The following is a 15,090-nucleotide window of genomic DNA, read 5'->3' on the forward strand; positions in this document are numbered from 1 at the left end:
GTCGCCCCGGGGGCTGGAGCCCCAGCCGGCCGGGCCCGGCGCTTCCGGGCTCCGAGGGAACGGCGGACTCCGACTCGGGGTGGTTTTAAAGTTTCGTGCAAACTTTCCCAAGGTCTGGCGGTGACTCTCGGGAAGAAAAGCTTGGCCGTTGGCCAGAAGAAATGGGTTGCGGCGAGGGTGTGTTTGTGGGTGTGTGTGGTGGCCGTCGCCGCGTCCGGGGTCGCCCTGGGAGGGCAGAGAGGAGGTGGGCAGGGGCTCTGGTCCCACCGGAGGCGGCGCCCTGGGACGCGCGGGGATTTCTGGCGCAGGTCGCCGCCGGGCGCTGCTTCCCGCGAACCGCCGAGCGGCGCGTGTCCGGAGGGAGCAGACTCCGAGCTCGGCTCCCGGAGGCGTCAGCGCGTCTTCCAGAGGGAGCCCGCGGGGCCGATGCAGGTCCCCCCTGGCCTTTGTCTGCGCCCCACGGGGCGTCGCGTTGTCCCCGAGTTTTGTCCCGTTTCTGCAGGCGACCCACACAGCAAGGGACGCAACTCTCCCTCTCCTGTTGGTGCCGGGTCCGAACATCAGGGGTCCGCGGTCCCCGGTCCTCACCACCCCCTCCCCCGCAGCCAGCTGCTAGCCTCCGTGTGCTCCTCTCTAAATGACAGCCGCCCGGCCCTCGTGGCGCAGTGGTTACGTGTTGGGGCTGCAGACTGCAAGGTCCGTAGTTCAAAACCGGCGTGGGGCGGGGGCGGGTCATGAAGCTTTCAACTGCCCTAAAGAGTTACAGTCTCAGGAACCCACAGGGTCGTTTCTACCCTGTCCTATATTGGCTCGTTGGGAGGGCGTTTGGGGTTTTTCTGGCTGTCACGCGTCCAACTCATAATGACCCAGGAGGACGGAGTGGCACTGCCCATAGGGTTTCCAGGGCTGTCGTCTTTACTGAAGTACCACCGCTTTCTCCCGCTGAACATCCGCTGGGTTTGAATCTCTGACCTTGGCGTGAGCAGCCTAACCATGATGTCACGAGGCCTCGTTATCTCGGAACTAGGCAGACTCATTATAGGGGGGCTTGGATGGTTGGTGGGAAATTTCCCGGCACATAGAATGATGATGATCTCGTGGTAGTTTTTTTAATTGCCACTGAAGTGATGCCGGTCTGAACTAGGGACTGGCGGGTCAGGGGTGGGAGGCGGAGACAGATTACTAGGAGCACCATGGGGCTTTGTGAGACCTGAGAATCTCATGAAGGTCTCACATCCGGCCAGGTGTGAGGTCTTAACCATCTAGGAAGATCTCCCCAGAACAGCCACCTGTTGCCGAACCAGATGGAACTTCGTAGTTTGGAGGATGGGCAGGAGAGGTGGGGTCCCTGGTGGAATTTAGGAGTTAGGAGGGAGAGGTGGCGTCCCTGCGTAATCTGAGAGATGCTCAGCAGGCATCCTGGCCCCTCACACACCTAACTCACCACGGAGGGGCAGTGTCTCCATGAGCCCTGGGATAGTGGTGTTGCCTTGTAAATAAAGGAGCCATGACTTGGGAAATGGGGTGGGGGCTCTCCTCAGCTCCTGGGCTCTGCTGGGTGGTGAACGTGGGAGCTTAACTGGCATCATTTGTTTAGGAAGGTGTCCAGCTCCTCCGGTGTGCTGAGAATCCAAAGTGAGTAAGTCCCAGTGCCCTGGCTTCTTCCCCGCCCCTCAGCCTTACACGCATGTCCTGAAGCAGGTTTGCCTGTCAGGCTTCAGCATCTGCAGCTTAGGGGGTGATGCTGGCCGGGAGACCAGTCCGTGCTGGATAACTAGGGCATGTCTGTTCTGGGCACGGGATGCGCTTGGCAGGCAAGGATCTGACAGTATAGTTTCCAAGAATCTCCCCTACCTACTCGTTGGTCTCTTCCCAACCATGGGTCTCTCCCTGGGTTGTGTTGATGCTGAGAGTGACCAGAAGAGGGCAGCGGCAAGGGAGACCTGGGGGGGGGGGGGGGGAAGCACCTCCCAGTCACTCCCTCTCCGGAAATTCCCAGACCCAGGGAGGCCAACGCCAGTGCACCCCAGGCTCAGTGAAAGGCTTGCTGAAAGCCACTGAATTTCTGGCCACATGTTAAAGAGGGGCCGGCCACCTCATCCTACCCCAGTGAAATCCTAACTCCCTAGGTTTTTAGCCAGAGGACCTCTGACCTCCTAGGACCAGCCACAAGGCTATACATGGAAACGCCCCACCCCTCACCCCACCTGCCCCTTCTTTCGGACGACAGGTCTCCATTCTGTCGAAGATACAGAGTGCAGAGAAGAAAGCCCTAAATCGATGGCTGGCCTCCTGGTAGCCACGACTGTCCTCCCCTGGGGACCCCAGGCTCCATCTCTGCAGTATAAAGATATCGGACTTGTTAGACTTGCACATGGAGAGTGTGGACCTCATTCTCCTGGTCCATCTTGCTTGGACTTGGTTCATTTCCCACCCTCCAGTACCATCCGGTCTCTCTTCTACTTCACGCCCTCCTGTCCCATTTTGCCCTCGCATCCACGTCTGCCATCTGGCCAGTCCATGCACCCTCTTGACCCAGGTCCACTTCACACATTTGTGTACTTGCTTGGTCCTACGGGCAAGTTGGGTTTGTACCCTCTGGCTTGTTTCCGCTCTGTGCCCAGTGCTGCTGTGACCCTTGGCTGCCGCCGGCCTCTGAGCCCGCTCCTCCCAGCTCTCCCACACACACTGCATGACCTTCGGCAAATTACTTAGTTTCTCTGTGCCTTTGTTAACGGGCATGATGCCTGGCAGATGGAAGTGCTTGAGCCGTGGCTGACGTACAGGTGTTTTATAAACAGATTTCCACCCCCCTCGAAACTTGCTGACAAAACCACCTTCATGCTGACCTATGAAGCAGGGTTTGAGCTGAGACAATGTCATCTTATAACATCGGATGCCTTTGAATCAGTGGGAGTGAATCTGTGAAGCCCTCCCACCTGGGGCTGGCTCGATGCTCGGGCTTCTCAGGCTTCCGGCCCATGGTTTCTGTCGGGTGGCTGTAACTCTGCAGCCTAGGGTATAATAGATAATAAATCACAAGCCATCACCCCCCACCCCCCCCACCCCCCGCCACCAGGCGTCTGAGAACGGCCTTTGCAAACCTTCAGAGGGCTGCCTTGCCCCGTCCACATTTCTTCAATTGGATTGCAAAGCCTGGGGGTCTGTGGTCTCGAGAAAGTACTTCTCGCTCCAAGTCGCAGTCTCCTTGCTGTAACATGGAGCTGGGAATGAAAATGCTTGCCTTGTCTCAGGGTCGTGAGGCTGCTTCAGTTCAAGGTCCTTTCCGTTGGAGCCTGTGGGGAGATGGTTTCTCTGGGAGGTGGTCCCAGAAAGCAAGGGCGAGGGACAGGGAGAATGAGACAAGGGTGGAGGCCAGCTGTTGAGAGGACTGGGTTTGAAGGAGCTCCTGTATTCAGTGGGGTTTTGATCTCAAAGCAAGGACCTCTGAGAGACTTATAGAATGCCTCCCAGAATTCAACATCCCCCAAATAGGACCCCTGGTGGCATAGGGGTTGCATGTGGGGCTGTTAACTCCAAGGTCAGCAGTTCTAAACCACCAGCTGCTCCCAAGGAGAAAGACAAGACTTTCTACAGCTTTGGAAACCCAGAGGGGTGGTTCTCCCTGGTCCTGTGGGATGGATAGGAGTCGGAAGCCACTTGATGGCAGTGAGTTTGTTTTTGAAAACAAAAATAGGGAAGAACCTTCAGCAAAGCTCCGTTTCCTCCATTGCTTGCTCCAGCCCCTCTTCCTCTTCCCGTTCCCATGTAAGAAGCAAGCCCCGCCGGGCCCCGCGGTGTCAGAGGTGTACTTGCTGTGAGAGGCCATCCAGCCCATGTCCACTGGTGCCAGCCTCAGGTTTGCAGGTAGAACGGCTTCACAGGCTTTTCAAAGCTGTGAGTTTTCAGACGCAGATCGCCAGCCCTGTCTTCTGAGGCACCTCTGGAGGGCCTGAACCACCCACCTTGCAGCTCGATGTTGCTGTTGCTGTGGCGTGCCCCCCTGGCCATCTGGACTCCTAGTGGCCCAATGGGCCAGGGTAGAACTGCCCTCTAGGGTTTCCCAGAGCGTCCTCTTTATGGGCGCAAGCTGCCAGGTCTTTTCTCCCAAAGGGTGTCCAGTGGGCTTGAACTGCTGACCTTTCCGTTAGTAACTGAGCATTACCTGCTATGCCACCAGGGCGTCCTTGGGCTTGTTGAGTGCTTAACTGTTTGCACCACCCAGGGACTCACTGAGTCCCATGATACAGAGCAAAACAACCCTTTTCTTATGGTCCCGATTCCGTGGATCAGGAATTCAGAAGAGTCCGGGCAGGGTTGGCTTGTCTGTGCTCCACGGTGGTTGAGGGCTTGGCTGGAAAGACTCACAGGCTGTGGGCAATTGGACAGTTCCAGGTTCAAACCATCTGAAGGTTTGTCCTGCCACATGTCTGGCCGTGGAGGCTGCCTGTTGGCTGGCACCCCAGCTGGACTGTCAGTCAGAATATCTGCCAGTGGCCTCTTCTCAACACCCGGGTCAGTTGGGCTTCCTCACATCATGGAAGCTGGGTCCTTAGTGCTGGCAGCCCAAGAGAGCCAGATGGGAGCTGTATTGACTTTAGGACCACATACTGTCTTTCCACCAAGGCCACGAGCCTTCCCCTTCTCAGTGGCCGGAGATGGAGGTGGGAAAAGAGGAATGGCGAAGTCCTGTTGTTAAATAAGCCTGTGGAGTGAGAATGATCGTGGCGCTGGGTTTCCCAGATGACAGTATGTTCATCTCCCTAGCCACTGTTGTCCCCACAGGCCCAGGCTGTCCCTGGATGCGCAGACCCAATGAATGGGCCCCAGGTTTCCTTCTTTTCTTTTTTTCAATCATTTTATTAGGGGCTGGGCTCCAGGTTTCAAAAAGAGTTCTCAAGCAGACATGCAGGGGGCATGGGGTGGACACATGGAACTTCCGAGAACAGAGCCAAAATTGTCAGCAGGGGCTTTAAAGCTTATGAAAGTGCTTTGTAAACTGCAGTGCTGGGGAGCCCTGGGGATCTGTTACCCACAAGGGAACGGGCTGGCAGCCAGCTGGATTGCTCAGCTGGTGGCTTGATACACGCCCGGTCCTTCCTCCTGGTGGGGGCCCGTGTGTGTATTAGATGAGTCGAGTCAGTGGGGCCTCAGTGGTGTGTTAGTCTGGGTAAGACTAGAGAAACACTCGTGTGTATAAGAAAGAGCTTTACATACAAGAGCAATTGAATATTGAGGAAACATCCCAGCCCAGTCCAGATCAAGTCAAATACCAATCTATAAAGTCCTCTTCAGACTCATGAAACACATGCAATGACACCAAATGCAGGAAGATCACAGGCCAGTGGGTGGGGAGTCTTGTGGATCCAGTGGCAGTAGAAGCATCTCAAGGCTGGCAGGGGTCTCCACGTGGCTCCTCTAGCTCCAGGGCTCTAGTGTAGCCCATGTGTCTTGTCAGCTGCAGTGTCTCCCAGGGAATGACTGTCTTGCCTCCAGTGAGCTATTTATCTCCTTAGTGCCTCCAAATGAGATCATCAAGCTGCAACCTGATTGACAGGCTAAACTCCACCCCTTCACTCTTAAGTCTCAAATTGACAACAGATTATGTAACTACCACAGGTGCTAAGGGTGGTAACTCTGGAACTGCTCCCTCTCAGAGACAAGGTGGATTCCTTCCGCACACACCCAGATCTTCCTTCTGACTGGACTTTGAGGCACCCCCTCCCCGCAGCTTGTCTTCCTCTTAATCACCATGCCTCTAACAGTCAGGTTCTGTTGCGGGAACCACTGGAACACAGTGGTTAAGTGCTTGCCTGCTGACCGAAAGGAATGGACGCCGCCGGCCGCTCCTTGGGCAGTAACACCACATTGCTGACGCCATGTGCCCCAGCAGCGCCTGGCACGCTGTCGTTCGTCACTGTCCAACTTGTGACGTGCACAACGGCCCCAATGCTGCCCGGTCCTCAGCCATCCCAAGAGTCCCACAGCAGACTGGACTACTGTGACACACTGGCTGGCTTTCAGAAGTCGCTCACCTGGCCTTTCTTCCTAGTCCATCTCACTCGGAAGCTCCACTGAAACGTAGTCAGCATCGCAGCATCAATCAAGCCTCCACACAAACGTCCACTGACAGACGCGATGAGATGCACTGGCTGGGAGGGAAGCCAGGTCTCCCGCATGTTGTTGTTCGGTGCCGATGGGTCAGGTTTAGCTCATAATGGCAACAGAACAAGGCACAGCTGGTCTTTGTCGTCCCCACAATTGTTCTTATGTTTGAGCCCATTGTTGCAGCCACAGTGTCAGTCCATCCCCTTGAGGCTCTGGGGTTTTTTGTGTGTTTTTTTGCTGCTCCTCTACTTGACCAAGCATGATGTCCTTCTCCAGGGACTGGGCTCTTTTGGTAACATGTCCAAAGTACGTGAGATAAAGTCTGTCCATCCTTGCTTCTAAGGGGCATTCTGGCTGTACTTCTTCCAAGACAGATATTTTGGTTCTTTTGGCACTTTCAATATTCTTTGTCATCACCATCATTCAAACGCATTGATTCTTCTTCGGGCTTCCTTATTCGTTGTCCAACTTTCACTTACATAGGAGGCAATGGAAGATGCCATGGCTTGGGTTAGGGGCACCTTATTCCTCAAAGCAACCTCCTTGCTTTTCAGGTCTTTAAAGAGGTCTTGTGCAGCAGCTTTGCCCAATGCAATGTGTTGTTTGATTTCTTTACTGCGGCTTCCATGAGCAATCATTTTGGATCTAAGCAAACAAAATCCTTGACAAGTGCACTCTTTTCTCCATGTATCCTGCTGTCACCCATTGGTCCAGTTGTGCGGATTTGGGTCTCCTTGACATTGAGTTGCAGTCCACACCGAAGGCTGCAATCCTTGATCTTCACCCACAAGTGCTTCAAGTCCTCCCCCCTTTCAGCAAGCAAGGTGGTGTCATCTGCCTATCAAAGATGGTTAATAAGCCTTCCTCCAATCCCGATGCCCCATTCTTCTTTATATAATCCTGCTTCCCTAATTATTTGCTTGGCATAGAGTTGGAATAAGTATGGTGAGAGGATGCAACCCAGGTGAACACCCTTTCCTGATTTTAAACCAAGCAGTCTTCCCTCATTCTGTCTGCCCAACTGCCTCTTGATCCAGGTACAGGTTCTGCATGAGCACCCTGCTGAAATACCCGGGACACAGCCTCAGCGTCACAGCAACACACAAGCCACCACAGTGCCACACATTGACAGACAAGTGGTGGGGTCTCCTGCATGGAAGGCAAGAATTCTACCCCTGACCCACGACTGCCCCTGGTGCTGCAGGCTTGCCCCCATCTTTCCTAAAGAGGGAATGGTGAGGATGGGGGCACCATGTGGCCTTGGGCCCTGGCTGAAGGCTGGGGAGAAGCCTAGCTGGTACAGGGTCTGCAGTTAGACCCCTGAGAGCCCTCAGATGGGAGTCAGGGTGGAGGAGGTCCTGGGGCAGTGGTCCCTGGGGATTGCCATCCTTTCGGATGGTGACAGATGGCTGCTGGCTGGTGGTTAGGCGGCACTGCCCTCTCCTCAGCACCCTCCTTTCCCCTAGGCTGCACCCATGTAGGTGCGGCTCCACGACCACAACCTATTTGCGCCCCTACTTGTGTGATGTCCTGGCTGGTAGGCACATTTTGATTTGATGGTGTTAAAACCTTTCAGGGCTGTTTTGGACTGAAATGGTTGTCTTCCCCTGCCAGTGCCAGGGCATCTCATCTGCTTCTGTAGCCCACGCTCCCATCCACAGAGCACGATGGCATGAGTCACGACTGGCTGTGTGACCTTGAGTACCTACTTATCTCCTCAGAGCTTCAGATTCCTCTGTCGCTAGGAGTGACTAATGCTCACTTCTCAGTGTCGCACCGAAGATCCGAGAAGATAGTGTATTGCTGCGTACCTTGTATAGTTTCTGGTACAAGACAAGGGCTTCGTGATCAAAAAGTGCATGGTCAGAGCACAGAATAGATGCTCAGAATGCCTTCTTTTCTCTCCCCATCCCCCTTTTGGTATCATTTCTTTTAATTTATTTAACGCTTTCTATTGTGAACTGGGCGAAGGTTTACAGAGCAGATCAGTTTTCTGTTCCACTATTCATACGCATTTTGTTTCATCTCATTGACTGCAATCCCCACAATGCAACATCGCAGACCGCTTCCTCCCTCGGTTTCCGGTTTCCATTCCCCCTGCCTTTCCACTCCAGAAGGGCTGCTTGAATTCTTTTGTTGAAATGCTGATGAGGAGTTTGAGTGTGTGCAACAGATGCATGCTTGATTTGGTATCATGTAGTTGGAGTTACAGGTTTTAAAATTCAGACCTGATACTTCATTGTTGCTAATGGAAGGAAGGATAAATTTTTATGGTAGATGAGTTAATTCTCAATTTAAAAAAATCAACAAAAAACTAAACTCATTGCCGTAAAGTTGCTTCTGACTCATAGGAACCCTATGGAAGGGTAGAACTGTCTCTGTGGGTTTCCGAGAGCCTAACGCTTTATGAGAGTAGAAAGCTTCATCTTTATCCAGAAGAGCGACTGGTAGTTTCAAACTGTCAACCTTGTGGGGAGCAGCCCACTGTATAACCACTGTGCCACCAGGGTTCCTAAGTCTCAATAAGGAATACTTTTCTTAGTACAATAAATAATAATTGTCATTTTCAACTAAGTGAAGATGACAAGACCAGGCCAATTGGGGACGGACACTCACTTCTCAGCTTCTGAGTGTCAGGTCGATGAGTCACGGGTTGCCTGTGCCGAGAATTCAGCTCAACCAGGCGGGGACAGGGTTCACCAGATGCCACCCGAGCCCAGAGGTTCCCACAGCAGTCAGGACCCAGTGGCTTTAGGCTCCTTTTGGAGGACGCTGCCCCAAGAGCTGAATGGTAGCTAGTACACCAGCCCAAGTAACCTCAACACAGCCCCAAGGCCAGACAAGCAACTGCTCTGATTCCCATTTTGCATATGGGGAAACTGCCTTTTCTTCCCCATCTGTGTATTGCCCATGTTGTAGAGAATATAATAGAAAACGCCAGAATGGTAGCATTCAAGTTAGGTCTCCAAGGGACTAATACATGCCTCTCTCAAATGTAACTGAAAACACAGCAGAAAGAAACCCAAACAAAAACAGCAGAAGACAAACTCAATGACTCAGATCTCCTAAAAATTATATATATATATATAAATATTTCACCAAAAATCAAAAGAACTGGGGAAAAATTAGCCATGACATATTGGACAAGGGACTAATTTATAGAAAACATCATCATGTCAACAAGAAAAAAGACAAACAGTTCAATAGAAAAATGGACAGAGCCCACGAACAGCCTTTCACCCAAGAAGGCATCGGGCAGCCAGCAAACATCTAGCCATCTGAGAGTGGCAAATCGAAACAACAGTGAGGTAGCTGGCACATCCTACTTATCGAGTAAAGCTGAAGCCAGCCCCAGGACACAAATGCTGGCGAGGACACAGCGACTGGAGCCCCGTACGCCGCCGCTGGGACCGCACAATGGCACACCCACCGTGGAAGACAGGCTGGCACTTGTTTAAAAAGTCAGAAACAGAAATTCCGTATGACCCAGCAATCCTTCTACTTGGTATGTATTCTAGCCACGGCACACCCATGTTCATTGCAGCATGGTTCCCAGTTGCAAAAAGACGGAAACCACCCCAATGCCCAATGGAAGAAAGGATAAACAAATGATGGTGCATGCACACAACAACACGTTCACAATGGTAAACAGTAAGGATGAGTCCGCAAAACCCCTCACAGCATGGGTGAGCCTGGAGGATGCTGTGCTGAGTGAAAGCCGTCAGTCACCAAGGGATCCACACAGGAGCCCAGGAAAGGGGTTTTCAAGCATTGAGAAGCTGTCTTTGGTCATTGCCAGAGATGGGAAGTTCCTGGCCAGAGGGCTGACAGGTGTGGACTTGGGCAATGGCAAAGGGCATATGGAATGAGAGGGAGGTTGGGAAAACAACGGAGAAGACACTGGGAGGGGTGTAAGAGTGTGACAAGGGGCAGCGGTGCACACTGCTGTATGTGCCATGCTGCAGTCGGGCGAGCTACTCCAGGAGAGGTTAAGGTGGACAGGCGGGCTGATGGGGGAGGGGGAGAGGGGAGGGAGTACACTTACAGGACACACACACACACACACACACACACACACACTGCAGAAGTGCATTTGCCTTTTGCTGCTAAAAAGAACAAGTGATGCCCTGACTTCTGCATAAGACACTGATGGGACCTGCTTCTTTGTTTTACCCTTTCTCATTCCCAGTCTGGCAATGTGATCCATGCCTTGTACCCTTTCCCAGGGGAGGCAGACGTGTCAGGAGAACGTCTTTTGAATTTTTTCCCAGCACAGAGAGACGGGGAGGGACAGGGCAGTGATTGTGGCCCGAGCCTGCCACACCTGCCCCAAGTTTGCCAGGTACCAGGCACATGCCAGACTCTGCACTGCATGCTGCGCGTCAGACTGCCCACTAGACCTCATCTTTATCTTCTGGGAGCTTCCAGCTCAAGGGTGGTGCTGGCAGGTGGAACCCGAGTGCAGACAGGCCAGCAGGCCATTCCATTCAGCAGCGTCCCCCAGGGAAGTGCGGGTACTCCGGTGGGTCCCTGCGTCCAGCCGCTGAGAGACTCTCTGGCTTATGCCAAGGCCACTCCATTCAGCAGCGTCCCCCGAGGGAAGTGTGGGTACTCCGGTGGGTCCCTGGGTCCAGCCGCTGAGAGACTCTCTGGCTTATGCCAAGGCTGGTGGAGCGCCTGGCTCCTCTCCAGGGAACTCAGAGCACGTGCTTGGCCTAGACATGGTAGTTCGGAACCCAAACTGGAACCAGACGGTCTTCGATTTCCCTGCCAGCTCTGTCACTTACCAGTGGGACCTTGAGCAAGGCCCTCCGCGTTCAGAAGCTCCATTTGTATCACATGGTTACTTCTTGTGAGTTGTCATCCTGGGGGCTCCAAGTCACAGTGACCATATGTTTCCAGGAACGAAGCGTATGTGTGTCATGTATGTGCATGTGCTCATGCGGGGAGAGAGTCTGGGCACGGGGCTGAGAGGCTAGGAGCGAGTGGCAACCTGGGTACACAGTATGTTGCTGGGGCCCAATCAGGCAGCAAATAGGAGTTGTGCAGCGAACAGCCATTGTCAGCTCGGCTGTTGATGGCCATCATGATGATTTTTACGCTGATTCTTGCTCCCCTCTCAGGAGTTCCCCTCTCAGTTACAGGAGCCTGTGGATCTCTCTCTGTTTCAGGGCTATGTGGGGGTCTCCCACGGGGACATAGCCTGTGGCAAATGACAATTTATTGCTCCACAGCTCACCGTCTCTCATCCGCGACGCAGGGAGGCGATGGCAGCTAAGCCGGAATGCACAGAAGTGGCTTCTCCCGGTCGCCTCTTAGCCTGCTTCTGATACCGTTCTGCCTGGATATGCAGACATAGCAACAGGAACTGCGCGTCCCTGCTGATTGGTTACAGACCTATCTGTGATCACGCCACCCTCCAACCACTTCTGTCAATTGCCAATAAATATTCGCGAGCTGGCCTGCCTGAGCACTCGAGTGTTGATTTTTCAGCCCCGAGTCCTTGCCTGCTCCGCCAGCTGGGCCACTTATCTCACAGCGGCTCATCCTGCAATTTGCACTGCGCCTCTTCCCTTTCCTCCCACCTGGTGGCTGGCCTTGAGCGGCCGTGAGGCCTGCTGGCGATGGTTTCCCACAGGAGCAGGGTCAGTTCCCTCCCTGCTGAGCCCGAGCCTGTTTTCCACCCGCTTCCCCAGGCCTGGGTCATTCATTGTGGCACCCCAAGGGCGTGGGGGCCCAATTGGTACCAGAGGTGGCATAGGTGCCAAAGCCAGAACCTTGGCTGCCATCCTGGGCACCCGTCTCTCCATCTCCCCTCTCTCGAGGTGCAACCCGTGTCCTGCGCATTTCTCTTCTGAAATCCTCCCTCTCCACCTGCCGCTGCTTGGTCCCACACGCCCGACTCCATCCTCCCTGACCCCTGCCATAGCACCGGGACCCGTCACCTTTGCTTTCCCCATTGCAATCAGACTCGTCCCTTGTGAGCTCATGTCTTTCCTGCAGGAACCCTAGTGGCATAGGGGGTACAGGTGGGGCTGCCATCCTCAAGGTCAGCAGTTCAAAACCACCAGCCGCTCTGTGGGAGAACGACGGGCTTTCAACTCCCATAAAGAATGACCGTCTTGGAACCTCAGGGGCCGCTCTCCCCTATTCTGTAGGGTCCGTGTGAGTCGACAATGACTTGATGGCAGTGAGTTTGTGGGTTTTTTGGTTTCCGTCCTGTAAAACTAGTTGCCTTTAATCGATACGGACTCATGGCCGCCCCCCTTGTGTCAGGAAAGCACCGTGCTCCACAGGGTTTCCAATGGCTGTTTTTTTGGGCGGTGGGGCAGTAGATAGCCACACCTCTCTTCTGAGGCACCTCTGGGTGGACTTGAACCTCAAACCTTTTGGATGGCAATGGCATGCGTAAACCGTTTGCACTACTCTGCCATGGTCTCCTTAGGAAAGTAGGACTCAAACAAGAACCAAGCAAGGATTCCTGTTAAGAAGGGAACTGAGAAGTCTTGAGCCTCACCTGGAAGGATGGGTGGAATTTGGAAAGGTCGGGATACAAGAGTAACAGGGAACAGAAATATTGTGTGTGCAGGTGAGGAGCCAGGGCTGGTGTCTGTGGGTCTAGAGCTGAGGGCTATTTTGCAGGGAGCTGCAGGAAGATTGAATGATACTCAGAACAGTGACTATCAAGCTGAAGTATATGAAATGTGCCCATTGAGAAATGAAGAAATGAAGCTTTTTGAAGGACACGATATTCTTAGGATCCGTAGAAGCAGGAGGCAGGGGGACCGCTAGGAGAGAGACTACGGTGAATGTCTAGAGCCAGGCTGGGAGCACAAGGCTCAGACTTGGGCTGGGGCCTTGGGGCTAGAAAGGAAGGAAGGGGGCAGATCCCAAGCTGGGCTGCAAGGTCAAGGATGAAGCGTGAGAGCCGTCATCTAGACAGACTCAGCAAGCATTGAGATGCCTTTGAGTTGGGTGGGAAAGGGACATTTTTTTAACTTTTAAAAACATTTTCCTTAAGGACCCAGTGAAAGGCATTCATTGAGGCACATAGAGCAAATAGGAACAACCGTTCCTGGTCATGCTATTGCCTAGAAGTGATTATTGTTAACACTTTGTTGTGTGTTTGTCCAGGTTTTTCCCACACGTTGTTTGTGATGCTTGTTGACATTTTCCCGCTGACAAGGCTGTAACGGGTGGCTTTGAACTTGCGTGTGTTTTACTATCACTTAGTACCACGGACCTCTTTCTCTGGCTGTCAAGATGCTGATTTCATCCACATACGTGGACAGCGTCCATTTTGTCTTGTTAGGAAGATGTTGTTTCGTACATCATTGTCTGGTGGTTGCTGCTAGCAGCTGCTGGGCTACTGGTGATGCATGCACAACAGAGAGAACCTCTTCCCGGGCCTGTGCCGTCCCCAGTTGTTGTTCCTTTTGAGCCCGTTGTTGCGGTTGCTGTGCCACTCCATCTCCTTGAGGGCCTCCCTCTTTCCCGCTGCCCCTCTGCTTTACCAAGCACCATGTCCTTTGCCCTCCTGAGAGCATGCCCGAGGTATGTAGGTGGTGCTCTTACCATCCTCCCATCTGCACAGCATTCTGGTTTTACTTGCTGGGGGTCAGATGTGTTTATTCTGCTGGCAGTCCACACTACTTGATGTTCTTTGCCAAGGCCTCATTCTCCTTGGGTCTCTCTCCTCTGTTGTCCATCTTCTGCATGCATATGAGGCGATGGAAAATACCATGATTTGGCACACCTGAGTCCGAAGAGTGACATCGTTGTTTTGAAGACTTTAAAAGAGGTCTTTTGCAGCAGATTTGTCCAATGTAATGCATTATTATTTTAAACATTTCTTGACCTGCTGCTGTGGGCATTGAGTGTGGAGCCAATGCAATGCATCCAAAGTGGGTGCCATGCCGGAAGCACGGACTTGGTGATGGCACGACATTTAGGAGATAGTTACTTGACCAAATGGTGGGAGGAGCTCCACATTCTAAAGACATCATTGAACGATACAGTAAATATCACGTGCACGTAAATGTACACTGACGAGAACAAAGAAAACTGCCAGCAGCATATTGACAGGGAATTGCCAGAAATTCAAGCCAGATTCAGAAGAGGACCTAGAACAAGAGACATTAGTACTGACGTCAGATGGACCTTGGCTGAAAGCAGAGAATACCAAAAAAGACATTTACCTGTATTTTGTTGGCTTTATGGAGGCTTTTGACGGTGTGGATCATAATGAATTATGGATGACATTGCAAAGAATGGGAATCCCTGAGCACTTAATTGTGCTGATTGGGCTCATGCTGCACCTGTACACAGAGCGGGAAGGAAGTCATAGGGTGTGGTTTAAAATCAGGAAAGGGGTAGGGAACCAGTGGAGAGCTCTGAGGGGCCGGTGCCAATCCCAACTACTGCGTGGACACCTGCCCCTCTCCCCAGAAGAACGTATCTCAAAGGCCGGCACTGACTCTGCAGCCCCGGGAGAGGGACCTGTCTGATTGGAGCTCACGGGAGCAGGTGAAGGGGGAGGAGGAGAGAGTGGAGCACATCCTGGCCCACCAGGCCTTGAGGACAATGTTCCCGATTAGAGCAGACAGTCCACAGAGAGGACCATGTGGCCGGCCCCACTATGAGACATGATGTCCCTCACTGACCCATAGCCCTACAGGGGACAACACCAGAGACACAGTGTGGGGATTGTGCCCAATCTGATCCCGCCACACTGAGGCAAAACACTGAGGGGGTGCAACATGTGGACTTTGTTGCTTCTGAGCTAGATGGCCGCTTGTTTACTTTCAAGCTTTTAAGACCCCAGACGCTATAGCTTTCAATAGCTGGGCACCATCAGCTTTCTTCACCATATTTGCTTATTCATCCGCTTTGTCTTCAGTGGTTGTGTCGGGAAGGTGAGCATCATAGAATGCCAATTTAATAGAAGAAAGTATTCTTGCATTGAGGGAGTACTTGAGTGGA

The 15,090-nt window shown here is 52.9% G+C and overlaps 1 protein-coding gene across 1 annotated transcript in view; it reads left to right on the plus strand.

Moving 5' to 3' along the window:
* TLL2 (tolloid like 2) overlaps positions 1-15,090 on the plus strand; it is a 169,162-nt gene that overhangs the window by 1,225 nt on the left and 152,847 nt on the right. The window contains exon 3 of the mRNA XM_013004185.2: positions 309-432. Coding sequence (XP_012859639.1) covers positions 309-432 — 124 coding nt within the window. The remainder of the gene's footprint in view (positions 1-308; positions 433-15,090) is intronic.

The sequence above is a fragment of the Echinops telfairi genome, unplaced genomic scaffold (genome assembly GCF_000313985.2).
Source record: "Echinops telfairi isolate 266 unplaced genomic scaffold, ASM31398v2 ScPeMD7_70;HRSCAF=299, whole genome shotgun sequence".
Lineage (NCBI taxonomy): Eukaryota > Metazoa > Chordata > Mammalia > Afrosoricida > Tenrecidae > Echinops > Echinops telfairi.